General features: G+C 37.8%; 1 protein-coding gene across 2 annotated transcripts in view; it reads right to left on the bottom strand.

Annotated features, from left to right (window-relative positions):
* Positions 1-5,202, bottom strand: part of LOC115232335 — a 42,980-nt gene extending 37,778 nt beyond the window's left edge. Inside the window, exon 1 of one of the 2 annotated variants that reach the window (XM_029802165.2) lies at positions 4,932-5,202. In XM_029802165.2, coding sequence (XP_029658025.1) covers positions 4,932-4,959 — 28 coding nt within the window. In that variant the 5' untranslated portion in view covers positions 4,960-5,202. The remainder of the gene's footprint in view (positions 1-4,931) is intronic. The other variant, XM_029802166.2, reaches the window with a different exon arrangement.
* Positions 5,203-14,412: the final 9,210 nt, after the last annotated feature.

Genomic DNA, 14,412 nt, shown 5'->3' with positions numbered 1-14,412 from the left:
TCCCTCAGCCTCCCATGTAAGCTACGAAATTTCTTTAACCAGTACCTTTGAACTAAATCTGGTCCTGGACGCTTCCAATTTGACATTTTTCCTTACACTTTACTCATTATTGAACTAGTTAGTCTTAGATCTGGCTGCTTGTTTCTCACTCAATACTTCTTCCATCACTTTCTTTAACCAAACTGCTTCTCCATTATGATTGACTTGCTTATCCCAAATATTGCTCCAGAACTTTCTAACTTTTTCTTCATTAGGTTTCTCATCTTCAGTACTTTCTTCTCCACTTTTTATTTGGTCATTAAATCTCTGATCTGTCTCAAATAATCTATTCTGTTGATACTGATCTATTCTTTTCTGATATCTATAAAGCTTACCAGCTACTGCTATGATACGCTGTTTCAACTCCTTTCTGACTGTCCCAAATCCTTTCTTTTTAACTAAGTATTATTATATTATTATTATTATTATATTATTATTATTATTATTATTATTATTATTATTATTATTATTAAGGCGACGAGCTGGTAGAATCGTTAGCACGCTGGACAAAATACTTAGCGGTATTTCGCCCATCGCTACGTTCTGAGTTCAAATTCCGCCGAGGTCGACTTTGCCTTCCATCCTTTCGGGAATTGATAAATTAAGTACCAGTGAAACACTGAGGTCAATGTAATCTACTATACCCAGCCCCCAAATTTCAGGCCTTGTGTCTTTAGTAGAAAGGACTGTTGTTGCTGTTGTTACTGCTGCTGCTGCTACTGTTGTTGTTGTTGCTGTTGCTGCTGTTGTTGTTGTTCAACCGCAGACCAAACCTGACTGAGGAGGCCTATGACCAAAATCATTCCACCCGTGACCATCCAATCTTTTTAGAAGTATCCAGGAGTACATTGTCCAACAACCTTCTTATTTTTAAGATGGATGATCTGAAGGAGATTTGGCCGCCATTTATAGCAGGTCATGTGACAGCGTCGAAACATCTTCGGTGAATTAGGAGTGAATCCGTAGCCATTGTAGGATTTAATTAGACAATGGGGAAAAAATCGTAACTGGGTGATGCTAAGAATTGAATATTCAGTTGGATTCTTGCAGGAAGGAAAGAATGCAGAAAGATGAGAGCCGAAAGAATAGAATCTATAAAAACGAGATAGCTGTTAAGGCCCATTCAAATTTGGTAACTGATCCAAACTGCATGTACAATGTCGGCCCATGTCAAATTGTTCCTCATGTTTTGTAGTAATAAATGCTAAATATATATGGTTTGTGCGTGCGTTACAGTTACAACTTTCACTCCGTCGATTACAACATCGTGGGTATCAGTTGATCCGATCAACGGAACAGCCTGCTCGTGATATTAGCATGCAAGTGACTGAGCACTTCACAGACACGCGTGTCCTTAACCTAGTTCTTAAGGAAATTCAGTGTGACACAGAATGTGACAAGACTGGCCTTTCGAAATACAAGTACTACGCATTTTTGCCAGTTGAGTGGACTACAGCAAGGACACGACACATTGCAAAGAATCGAACTCGCGATCTTACGATCGTGAGCCAAATATCCTAACCACTAGGCCAGCGCCTTCACTTCTTTACTGCTAGGCACTCAAGGAGCCAATAAAAAAGCATCTTTGTTTGTCACTGAACCTGCTAAAAGTAGCAGCCGACCATATACACTGTCGTCTGCAAAAAAGAAAAGATGTTATTCGTACCTAGTCACACGATTTTGTTTTGTTTTTGATTTAGGATGTATTTTTCTTTGGTTTGTTGTTTTAATAGTTTGGTTTCGAGGAGCGGTCTGCATCCACGCTCATCACAAGACTGGTCAGACTGATGCAAATAATGCTCTTTTTGCACAACTAGAAGTCGACAGCTGCAAGAAAGACATGAATAGCAAGGACCATTTTAACATCATTATTGGGCCCCAGACAAACCAAAGCAATGGGAGTATCCCTATATATACAACTATAGCATGCATAGATTAGCACTGGGTACCTTAAACCCATGTGGCCCATAGGCAACTGCTCAAGCTATATATATATATATATATATAATAATAATAATATTAGGGAATAAATCCAAACTTACAGGGAAAAATTAGATTTAGGATTAAATCCAATTTTATAGTATAAATATATTATATTATATTATATTATATTATATTAAATTAGAGATAAAACCACTATTAGGCGATTTGCCTAATAGTGGTTTTATTTCTAATTTAATATATAATATATATATATATATATATATATATATATATATATATATATATATATATATATATAATTAATAATATCAAAGGGTAATCAGATATATTAGAAATTTCCATTACCAGTGGCCTAGCGTGTAAAAATTTAGTCAATAGCCTATATATTATTCATATAAATACAGTGTACATTTAAACACGTAAGAGGCATCCATCATAGAACTTCTTGCATGCTAGAGAGAAGTCTAGGAGTTAGATGGTAAATGTTTTTATTTTTCATTCCCTTCGAAATGTTATCCCTAATAGTGGTTTGGAATTTAACTGTTCTCTCTAGTGTGCAAGGAGTCCTATGATGGATGCCTGACGCCATGATAGATCGTTAGCTCCTACACGCATTTTTTTCTCTCCTTGTTTCTCTCTTTGTTTTTTTCTGTGTATCTTTCTGTCGAAGAGCGTAGGCTCGAAACGTAAAATACTTTTTCTATTTCTATTCCTGAGCGCTATACTAATACATTTGTTTGTTTTTACTCCACCTGCCTTCGTCTTTTGTTTATTTTCATAAACCTTCCCGTTATATATATATATATATATATATATATATATATAGCGTACATGATGTAATTACAGGCAGCTAAACAATAATAGAACCAGAACTATTTATAAAAAAAGTAATTATTTAACCAAAGGGTCTCACAGTTACTGCTAACAAGGCGTCTAAGCTCCCTCAGAATCGTAGGCTCGTACCAGTTGTTCCACCTGCCACAATTCCTACCTCTGTTTTAGTTTGTCAGGTTCGTGATGGAAAGACAACGTATGAGAAACGAGGCAAACAAAGCTGGGTGCAACAATGTCTTTAGATATAAATGGTACACCCTTAGGACATCCAGAGAAGAAGCGGCTACTATAATAGTGATGGAAGTAGCGAAGTTAGAACACAGCTCAACGGTGCGCCAAAGTTTGTAATTTTAATGATTGTTAGTGTGACTGTAGGCTTTACATTTCTCGCATAAGATCTACAACGACTGAGATCGTACTGAGAATATAATTTCAAATGTACGTATAAGTAGTGATCGTGATGAGAGAACAGCAATAGAGATGTGAGAGCGGTAATCGAGATGTTTAATCGGCAATTACTGTGTGGAGCAGTAGTTATGATATTGATCAGTAATCAAGGTATTTTGGTCCGTTATCAAGGGTATCGAATATTTGAGCTTTGCATCGATATGTTTATTTAATTGTATTTTAAAACCTATATCTTGTGATGTAGTCATGATCGTGTGTGTGTGTGTGTGTGTGTGTGTGTGTGTGTGTGTGTGTGTGTGTGTGTGTGTGCTTAAGGCAGCGAATCGGCAGAACTGTTAGTGCGCAGGACAAAAATGCTAAGCGATATTTCGTCCGTCATTATGTTCTGATGTCAAATTCCGCCGAGGCAGACTTCGCCCTTATCGTCTCGGGTTCGATAAAATAAATATCAGTTGAGCACCGGGGCTCGATGCAGTGGAGAAGACTCTGTCCTAAAAACTGCCAGCATTGTGCCTATAGTAGAAAGGATATGATACGCGGTTGTCATGAAAGAGTCAGTACACGGCTTCTGCGTCGTTACTTGATATGCTAGAACAGGGCCGCATGAGACAGGGCTCATCATCAGGTAGGCCGCACTACTAAAAATAGTTCAAAATACTTTTTCGCTGGCATTCATTCAGAAAGTCCCTCGGGTTGCAGTTTGACTCTGTTTAACAGCTGGACAATAACAATCAAATCTCTCTCAAACCACACCCTACCGTCTTAAAACAAGGAAAAATGGCTCGGATAGGTCAGTGCTACGTAACCTTAAAAGAAGGGATGTTCGTGGCTCGAATACTTTTTGTTTGATCATAGATCTGATCGATTAGAGCTGACCTGAAGTTAAACAACAACAACAACAACCGTTCAAGAATTTGGACCTGGAGATCTCCATTTCCAGCGACTTCGAGGGCCACCTCCCAGTGGTGTCGGGCGTCAACAAAGAGCCCTTGACTACAACAAGACGACCAAAGTTTTTTTTCCCAAGGTCTGGAGTCTCCCGCCCCTAAGCCCTAAACCATCATCTAATCACCCTCACCCGTCTTGTTGCTTAACAACAACAACAACAACAACAAACGGTTATACTACAGATAAAAGGCGACGAGTTGGCAGAAACGTTAGCACGCCGGGCGAAATGCGTAGCCGTATTTCGTCTGCCGTTACGTTCTGAGTTCAAATTCCACCGAGGTTGACTTTGCCTTTCATCCTTTCGGGGTCGATTAAATAAGTACCAGTTACGCACTGGGGATCGATATAATCGACTTAATCCGTTTGTCTGTCCTTGCGTGTCCCCTCTGTGTTTAGCCCCTTGTGGGTAATAAAGAAATACGCATTTCGTCTGCCGTTACGTTCTGAGTTCAAATTCCGCCGAGGTTGACTTTGCCTTTCAACCTTTCGGGGTCGATTAAATAAGTACCAGTTACGCACTGGGGTCGATATAATCGACTTAATCCGTTTGTCTGTCCTTGTTTGTCCCCTCTGTGTTTAGCCCCTTGTGGGTAGTAAAGAAATAGGATCTTAAAGATCCAAGAAATAGGTTATACTACAACTAAATGCCCTCACAGCATCCCTAATGTATGAGTATGAAAGAATAAAATTAAATCAGAGTTAATTAATGAAAACATTTTTTTTTTCCTACTTTGGAAAGTAAAAATAATTGCTCTTACTTGTGATTAGATTTTCTTCTGAATCCATTTTAGCTCAGATGATGGGCAAAAGCTATGCATATACTGTATGTGTTATGTATAAACTACATAAACTGTATAAATATATGTTTGTCCCTCCGTGTGTGTGTGTTTGCGTAAACCGTTTATCTTTTCCGCCGATCCTGCTTAATAATATTTGGTTCGCCTCCTGGAATGCATTTGACAATCCAACTTAGATCAAGTTGCCGAACTTTTCTCCTTGTGTGTATTCGTATATGCGCAAGTGTTTGTGTTGTGTTGTACGTGCGTGAGTGCGTGCCTCTGCGTGTGTGTATGTGTGTGTGTGTGTGTGTGTGTGGTTGTGTGTGTGGTTGTGTGTGTGTGTGTGTGTTTTGAGGAGAGGTAAGGTCGAGTATTCAAACGCACAACAAAAGGAATGCGCCGAAGGTTTTCTTTAGTCAAATGATGTATATTATCTCAAGTGGTCATTTAGCTCACAGCACTCCTCCTTCCTATCCTCCAATCCCTTTGGAAAAGCGAAGCAAAATTAAATTAAACACCAAAGTTACATTAGATGCAGTGTTATCAGAAAGATCAAAACTCTTGTTGTTGGACTTCATTGTTATTATTGCTCTTGGGCGGTTGATAAGTGTATTAGTTATAGCTGCTGTTTTACATTGTTCTTGTTCTACTTATTGCTGTATCATTGCCGTCGTTAAGTTGTTTGTTTGTTTGTTTGTATGTTTGTTTGTTTATACTAACTTACAAATCCAGCTTCCGCAACAGGGATCTTTTCGGTTTGAACGGCAGTTTTTTTCTAGCGGTGTCATATGAAATTGTCACCCATAATTATGACCCTAGTATCGATCTATTGCATTCCAATCTGTTTTAGGGTTAGGGTTATGATTAGGGGTGGGGGGGAGGGTATCTTTTTTTCTTCACAAATGTAAATGAACCCAATCTGTTTCTTAAACGATGGACATATTCATACGGCACAGAATGTTTTCACCTCAATAGACGTCATTGATTGGTTGAAATTGCAGTAATTGAAGAAAAAAACAAACAAATATCTTACAAACTATAGAATTTTCTCGATAAAGCCAAGAGAAAAAGATGTTTTATAAACACATTCTAACAGTATTACGAAGTTTAAAAGTGTTTAGTTACGTGGAAATTATTTTTAAAAGACTGCCGTTCAAACCGAAAAGATCCCGCAACAGAGTTCTCAGAACCAACAATATTACAAGGGAACGGAAAAGAGAATATATGCTTAATTATAAGTTTTCCTTCCTTCATCGTGATCTGAAACAAATAATCAATCTAGAATTTAAAATTGAGATCTGTAAGTCACTGTGATATCGCTATAATTTTCCATGATACTCAAATTTCACATATTTACATTATTTACATTTAACGGATATTTGTCCTCATCTTATTTGTTGTTAACACAACGTTTCGGCTGATATACCCAAGACACCTGATGAAGGCTGGACCCTTCATCAGGTGTCTTGTGAAAATTTCGAACCTGGGTTCTCATTCTTAAGGTATTTTTCGATGTTATTATTATTCAGGTCATTGCCTGGAATCGAACTCAGAATCTTGGGGTTAGTAGCCCGCACTCTTAACCACTTCGCTATATGCCAGTGGGCATATGGCGTAGTTGTAAATAATTTACATAATTCCTCATCTCTTAAATATAGAACTGTATTCCACGCATTTGTTTCAAATTTTGGCAAAAAGCCAGCAATTTTAATGGAGGAAATAAGTCGATTGCATTGACTTCAGTATTCAACTGGTACTTATTTTATCAATCCTGAAAAGATGAAGTGCAAAGTCAACCCCAGCTGAATTTGAACTCAGAACGCTTAGCATTTCGCCCGGCGAGCTAACGATTCTCCCAGATCGCCGCTTTACTCAAATGCTACCTGCTAAAGAGTTTTGTACCGATTCGTATGTTCTTACTTATGTGTAGGTGTGTGGATGTATGTATATAAAAGCATGAGTGTACTAGTATGTGTATGTGTGTATATATATATATATATATATGTGTGTGTGTGTGTGTGTGTGGTGTGTGTGTGTGTGTGTGTGTGTGTGTGTGTGTGTGTGTGTGTGTGAGAGAGAGAGAGAGTTATGTATATATACATATATATATATATATATGTAGGTTATGAGAGGTAATGGTGTCATTGAGACCCCAAAGGTGTCAGGTGCTCAATAAGTGCTATTGATGGGTCGTATTTAAGTTCCAGGTTCGGTGATTATGCGAATAAGGGGTTCAACGTTTATAAATGTTCTAAAATCTATACAGCTTTGGTTTTTTATCTCATAACGAAAAAAAATTTATATATATATATATATACATACACACACAGATATATATATATATGTACGTACGTACTATGTACGTATGTATGTATGTACGTATGTATGTATGTATGTATGTATGTATGTATGTATGTATGTATGTATGTATGTATGGTTATGCCTTCGATCAATAGCTGCTACGGAACGGAAGGCATAGCTATTGGTCGTAGCAGGTGGAGAAGGATTGTGCACGAGGGGACAGCTACTTTTAAGAAATCTCGAGTTGCACATGAGAAAGTAAGGAGGGATGTCAAGAAGGGCATCGCTGTTACACTTCCATATGGGAAGGGTCTTCCTTTGATGCTGATATGCAATGTATGTGCAAGATCCTGCCTCAGTAAAGCTGCACTCAAAAGTCATCTTCTTAGTCATAAAGCGAGAGAGATGAGTGACAACCTGGCCACTGGTGGTGGTGTAACACACCATACTACTCATATCTGTCGGGCATGTGGAAGACAGTGTAATTCGGCAGGAGGACTTAAACGACATCCAATAGTACATGAAGCCCAGTTACAACTACAGCCGGCTGTTACCAGTAAAGGTTTCAGTTGGCAATTTTGTACAAGACATTGTAGATCCTTGGCTGGGCTAAAAAGTCACTTTCGATCACAGCACCAGTAACAGTTAAGATTCGTGCAATGGCCATACTCGATAACGAGGGGGCCGCCATAATGTATGTATGAATGTATGTATGTATGTATGTATGTATGTATGTATGTATGCATGTATGTATGTATGTATGTATGTATGTACGTATGTATGTGTGTATGTATGTATGTATGTATGTATGTACGTATGTATGTATGTACGTATGTATGTATGTATGTATGTATGTATGAGTGTGTGTGTGTATGTATGTATGTATGTATGTATGTATGTATGTATGTACGTACGTACGTATGTATGTATGTACGTACGTACGTATGTATGTATGTATGTATGTATGTATGTATGTATGTATGTTGTGTATGTATGTATGTATGTATGCATGTATGTATGTATGTATGTATGTATGTATGTATGTACGTATGTATGTGTGTATGTATGTATGTATGTATGTACGTATGTATGTATGTACGTATGTATGTATGTATGTATGTATGTATGTATGTATGTATGTATGTATGTATGTATGTATGTATGTATGAGTGTGTGTGTGTATGTATGTATGTATGTATGTATGTACGCACGTACGTATGTATGTACGCACGTACGTATGTATGTATGTATGTATGTATGTATGTACGTATGTATGTGTGTATGTATGTATGTATGTATGTATGTACGTATGTATGTATGTACGTATGTATGTATGTATGTATGTATGTATGTATGTATGTATATGTATGTATGTATGTATGTATGTATGTATGTACGCACGTACGTATGTATGTACGTACGTACGTATGTATGTATGTATGTATGTATGTATGTATGTATGTATGTATGTATGTTATGCCATGTCGCTCTTCAGTGCTACTGGTACCATGTAGTCCAGTACAACTTGTTCCATGGTCGGGTCGTAGGCGACTAAATTGGCAACCCCAACAGGCTTGCTTGGTGAGGTGGGTGCTTGTTGAACACCCTGCGGGACAAAAAATAAGATCCGTCAAAGAGCGGAGGAACTACAAAGTAGTCAACAGTCATTCAACTACGTGCATTTGTGGAGTGGAGTGTTTGTGTGTGTACTGTATATATTGTATTTTAAGCTCTGTGGTTGGTGGGGATTTCGTAGAGAAATCTGCTGGATATCATTTCTTTTGGAACAGTAGAGAGGAGACCTATAAGAGAGAATAAGGAGTGGGATTTGCTATCAAAACTTGAGGAACTGCCACGCGGTCATTCGGATCATTTAATGTCTATAAGGCTGCCATTAAGAAAAGGTCGCTATGCAACCCTCACAAGTGCATATGCTCCAACTATGAATTCATCAGAGGATAATAAACTTGCCTGCGATCTATCACTTACAGAAATCATACGCAATATCGCCCATGATGACAATGTTGTCATTTTGGGTGATTTTAATGCTCGCGTTGGTGCAGATTGGGAGACCTTGGGTGTCCTAGGAAAGCATGGGGTTTGGGAGTTCCAACAGTAATGGTTTGCTACTGTTACAAATGTGCGTAGAGATAGATTTGTGTGTCATGAATACAATGTTTCGACTAAAGAATAAGTATAAAACGACAAGGATGCACCCTGGTTCTAAGAAATGGCATCGTATAGATTACATCCTCACCAGGAAAGGAGATACTAGGGACTTTGCTATTGTACGAGTGATGCGTGGTGCAGAGTGCTGGACTGATTGTAGGCTTTTGCGTGCCAAGGTGAATTTTGTTGTCAAGCGTAAAGTTAGAGCAAATAATGTCAAATTACCTAAACTGATTGATGTGAATAAACTTAAGATTCCGTCAGTACGCAGTGAGTTTGTGAGTGAGATAAATAATTTGTCCTGTGATGGAAGCTGGAAGTCATTCAAATAGTGTACGAGATTTGTAGTATCATTCTTGGCCTTGTTGTAAAAAAACCACCAAGATTGGTTGGATGATAATGAGGAAAAAGTTAATCTTATCTTAGAGGAGAAGCGAAAGGCATTTAACATGTTGCAAAATGTTGACATGTCAACGAACAGGACAGTGGCTACATATTTCAAGGCTGTAAAAGCAACAGTGCAGAGGAAGCTACGGATGATGCAGGAAAATTGATGGAGTGATAGATGCGATGAAATCCAGCTGTAGGGTATAGCCGATTTCATCGATCCGAATACTTGATTGATACTTTATTTTATCGATCTCACGAGGATAAAAGTCAAATTTGATTCATTAAGCACGGTGAGGGGCTATTTTTCTCTGGTGTGAGTGGTGAATGTCGTATAAAATTAACAATTCATCCCTTTTGCTGAAAGTATATTCTAGTGATACTTACTGTTTATCAGAGGAGAGAAAAACAGGCCCTTTATTACAAATCATATTTTAAAGGCCGATGTTCAGATTAAACACTTACGACTCGACATCTACGAGGACTAAAACCTGAATGGGAAATAAATTCCAAAAGGTTGGCGTTTTCCAGAAGGACTGAGTAATGTAGTGAGAGTGGGATCTAGGTTGAAATTTTCGATATGAGTGATGAAAGGAAGGAACTCAGATGTGCGAGTGCGCCAGATTAGAGATGGTGCCATACAGTGGCGGATCGTAGATAAGATTAGTTGGGGTGCAGCTTCAGAAAATTGTTTACCGTTGTTTTAATATTGTGTAACAGGAAACATATAAAAACAAAATTTATAGATAAACTTGACCGGTTCGCGTTTTAGCTACTGCCGAGTAGTGTGTTTAATTTGTTCACTGAACACCGCCGCGAATTCCCCCTTGTTTTTCAAAAATCCCTACTAAATCACAAGATAAAGGAGGGAAATCTGCCCTATTTTTTTAGATCCTGGTAACAACACTATAACTGGAAGCAGAATAATTATCTAATTTTACACTTTATCACACTCAAGAATATAAACACGTTTTTAAGCACAACACACGCGGGTCAAAAAGAAATACTATCTATTTCTTTCCTACCCACAAGGGGGCTAAACACAGAGAGGACAAACAAGGACAGACAAAGGGATTAAGTCGATTATATCGACCCCAATGTATAACTGGTACTTAATTTATCGACCCCGAAAGGATGAAAGGCAAAGTCGACCTCGGCGGAATTTGAACTCAGAACGTAACGGCAGACGAAATACCGCTGAGCATTTCGCCCGGCGTGCTAACGTTTCTGCCAGATCGCCGCCTTAAAGAAATACTACCTTTCACCAGCACAGTGCGTAAACGACAGTGCTCTCTCTCCCTAGCGTCTAGCTTCCTATCTCGAACATGTGAAGATTTTTGTATTTTTCTCATAAACTAGAGTATGGCTACTGACATTTAGCTTAACGATTATATAATGTACAAGTATAAAGAAAGAATTAAAGGAATAAGAACTCATTATATTGAATGTTATCGATGATATCGAGTGGAAATAGGGGGTGCCGCAGCTCCGTAATGCCTATACAGGAGCCATCACTGGTGCCATATAATCCCTCTTGTGAAGCTTCCCGTTAATTAAATGGCTTCCTTTCCTTACTCAATTCATTTGTGGTCATTTGCTTTTACCTTTTAAAATTATTTAGAAATTCAGAACAGTTGAGTGGACTGCAAAGGCGATGAGTCAACTAATTATTGAATGACACCCAAAAATAAAGTAGAACAAAACAAGCTCAGATTGTTTCACAAGCTGACATTATTTCGAACTGAAAAGAAGAGAGGACGTGGGAAACTGTTTCTTTAATATTTCCTCAAATTCCACATTAAGAAATACTTTCTCAAATACGGATCGGGTCCTTTTCAGTTTATAAAAAAGCTTTTGCACGTAGCTATGTGATTTAATATGAAAAAGCCACAGAAGTTCAGTTTATTTTTCCGTTTAATTTGATTGTTATTCATTGAATAATATCGAAGTTTTTTAATAAATATCTTACTTGAAATAAATGTAAATATAACCCAGGGTTCTCTTTGTTTTAATTCTCTTTTTATTTTTCAATGTATCAATTTATTTCCTTTACTGAAATGATGTAAACGAAACAATTTTACTAGAAGTATGTGTTCTTATTATTCGAGAACTTACTGTACCCTTTTTTCAAATCGCTTTAATTGAAATGCAGGTGCTACTTCGGCGTGTGATCGACAACATAAAGGGCGATTATTTAGGTTACTTTTTCGTTTACTTTTCAATTTCTAAAACCCCTTAAAATGTTGGTTAAAGATCTTTAAAGATAAATTCTTATGTTCATACTTAGAATTATAAATGTATTTTTTCAAAATTCTTACTATTTTGATAATAACAAAACCCTGTTTCGTTTATGTCTTAGTAAATAAGAAGAAGAAACAAAGAATAAACAATATGATAATTAAGATGAGCGCATAGATCACACAAGTTTGGCAGCCGCGTGTTTTGCAACGTAAAGAAACTAAAAACTAACCTAAAGTAATTGTCCTTGAAGTTGCAGATCACACACCAAAGTAGCACCGAAAAGCAATCCAAATTATGCTTCAGTCAACCTTCATGCTGCCCAATGTCTAACTGTTCCGGTTTTTTATAGGGTTTTTGTTGGTTCTTTTTTGTTTTTTTTTTATAGGGTTTGGAGTTTTTACTTTTTTTTTGTTTTGTTTTTTTCGTGTCCTGGTTCCTCTCTGCTTCCGACAGGTTCTCCGAACAGATCCTCGTCCCTAAGTTCCATCAACGAAATTCGAGATCTTGCGTTTCAAAAATAGGGTTTGGGGTTTTTACTTTTTTTTTGTTTTGTTTTTTTCGTGTCCTGGTTCCTCTCTGCCTCCGACAGGTTCTCCGAACAGATCTTCGTCCCTAAGTTCCATCAACGGAATTCGAGATCTTGCGTTTCAAAAAGAATCTGACGTCCATGACCCTATAATCGCGGAGATTTCGTTTTATCAGTCAAATACCCACTAACAAACTGTCAATAGATCTCATTTCCTCAAATTTTGCCATGTTCGTAAATTGCTTTGTGTGTGTGTGTATGTGTGTGTGTGTGTGTGTGTGTATGTGTGTGTGTGTGTGTGTGTGTGTGTGTGTGTGTGTGTGTGTGTGTGTGTGTCTGTGTGTCTGTGTGTGCGTGTTTACCTTGAAGATCATGTTCAAACGTACGTCAACTAATATTCAATAAGATTTTCGGGTTTTTTTCTTTCTTTTTTTGTCCGTGTTTGCAGTAATGAGTATTTGAAGTCACTCTATTAGATTGTCCAATGTTAGCATTACATGGTAGCATCAAATGATGGTCCAAAAAGAAGGATATGCTCAGCTTACCAGATAATGAAATGCGGTGGGTAACAGACTGGAAAAACGAAACAAAAACCAATTAAAACATTCGTGCAACCATTTTAATGTTTATCGAATTTTTCTTGTCATATATCAAGGCCCCCGTTTCGAAATCCATAATTGACTGTTTAAATGCAGTCAATCAAAAGCAGAAAAATATGTCAACTAATTCATTTTATTTCATATTTTCCACGATAACATAAAAGAAATAATGCAATGATCCTTTTTAGTAAATTCGTATGGTTTCCGCTGAAGATACATTTCGTAATATTATCAATAAGAAATGTTAAATGACTGTTGCACTCGTTTTGTGGACAAGTTCAAAATCACTTAAAAAACAAAAAAAATTTGGTTGTGTCGTAAGTAGCTTGCTTACCAACCACATGGTTCCGGGTTCAAACCCACTGCGTGGCGCCTTGGGCAAGTGTCTTCTACTATAGCCTCGAGCCGACCAAAGCCTTGTGAGTGGATTTGGTAGACGGAAACTGAAAGAAGCACGTCGTATATATGTATGTGTGTGTGTGTGTTTGTGTGCCTGTGTATGTTTGTCTGTCTGTGTTTGTCCCCACAACATCGCTTGACAACCGATGCTGATGTGTGTACGTCCCTGTAACTTAGCGGTTCGGCAAAACAGACCGATAGAATAAGTACTAGGCTTACAAAGAATAAGTCCTGGGGTCGATTTGATTCGACTAAAGGCGGTGCTCCAGCATGGTCGCAGTTAAATGACTGAAACAAGTAAAAGAGTAAAAGATTAAAAGAGAGAGAGAGTATCCGATAGACCTAACTTAAACAAGGTCCCTCACATATTTAGAAATTCGATATGACAAAATATTTTTCTTGTCTCTTATAAGTAAAAACATACAATCAGTGGCGGACTGCCCAGGTTGCCAGCTTACTCGATGGCAAGTGGGGCCCTACGCCATTAGAATCCATACATAGGAGCTCATGTTAGTATCTTAGGGGCCCATCCCCTCAAGTTTGAGAATTTTTTATTCACTCCTGGAAGAATGCATTGTTTTCAACCTGGCTGTGTTTGTAGACAGTTGAAAATGAATACTTTTAAGAACAACAACAAAGAAAAATCAAATGATTGCACTGTAGTTGCAGTAAATTAAGTACCAGTTGCATACTGCGGTCGATCCAATCGACTGACCTCCTCCCCAAAAATTTCGGACCTTGTACCTAGAGTAGAAAAGATTTATTTGTATCTTTTTCTTTTCTTTTCTAAAATCGTTTTGTACCCAACCAGTAGAGCTCAGCAGAGATCAGTAAAAAA

Source organism: Octopus sinensis, linkage group LG2, assembly GCF_006345805.1.
Source record: "Octopus sinensis linkage group LG2, ASM634580v1, whole genome shotgun sequence".
NCBI lineage: Eukaryota > Metazoa > Mollusca > Cephalopoda > Octopoda > Octopodidae > Octopus > Octopus sinensis.
This window is presented reverse-complemented; position numbering and strand designations above follow the sequence as displayed.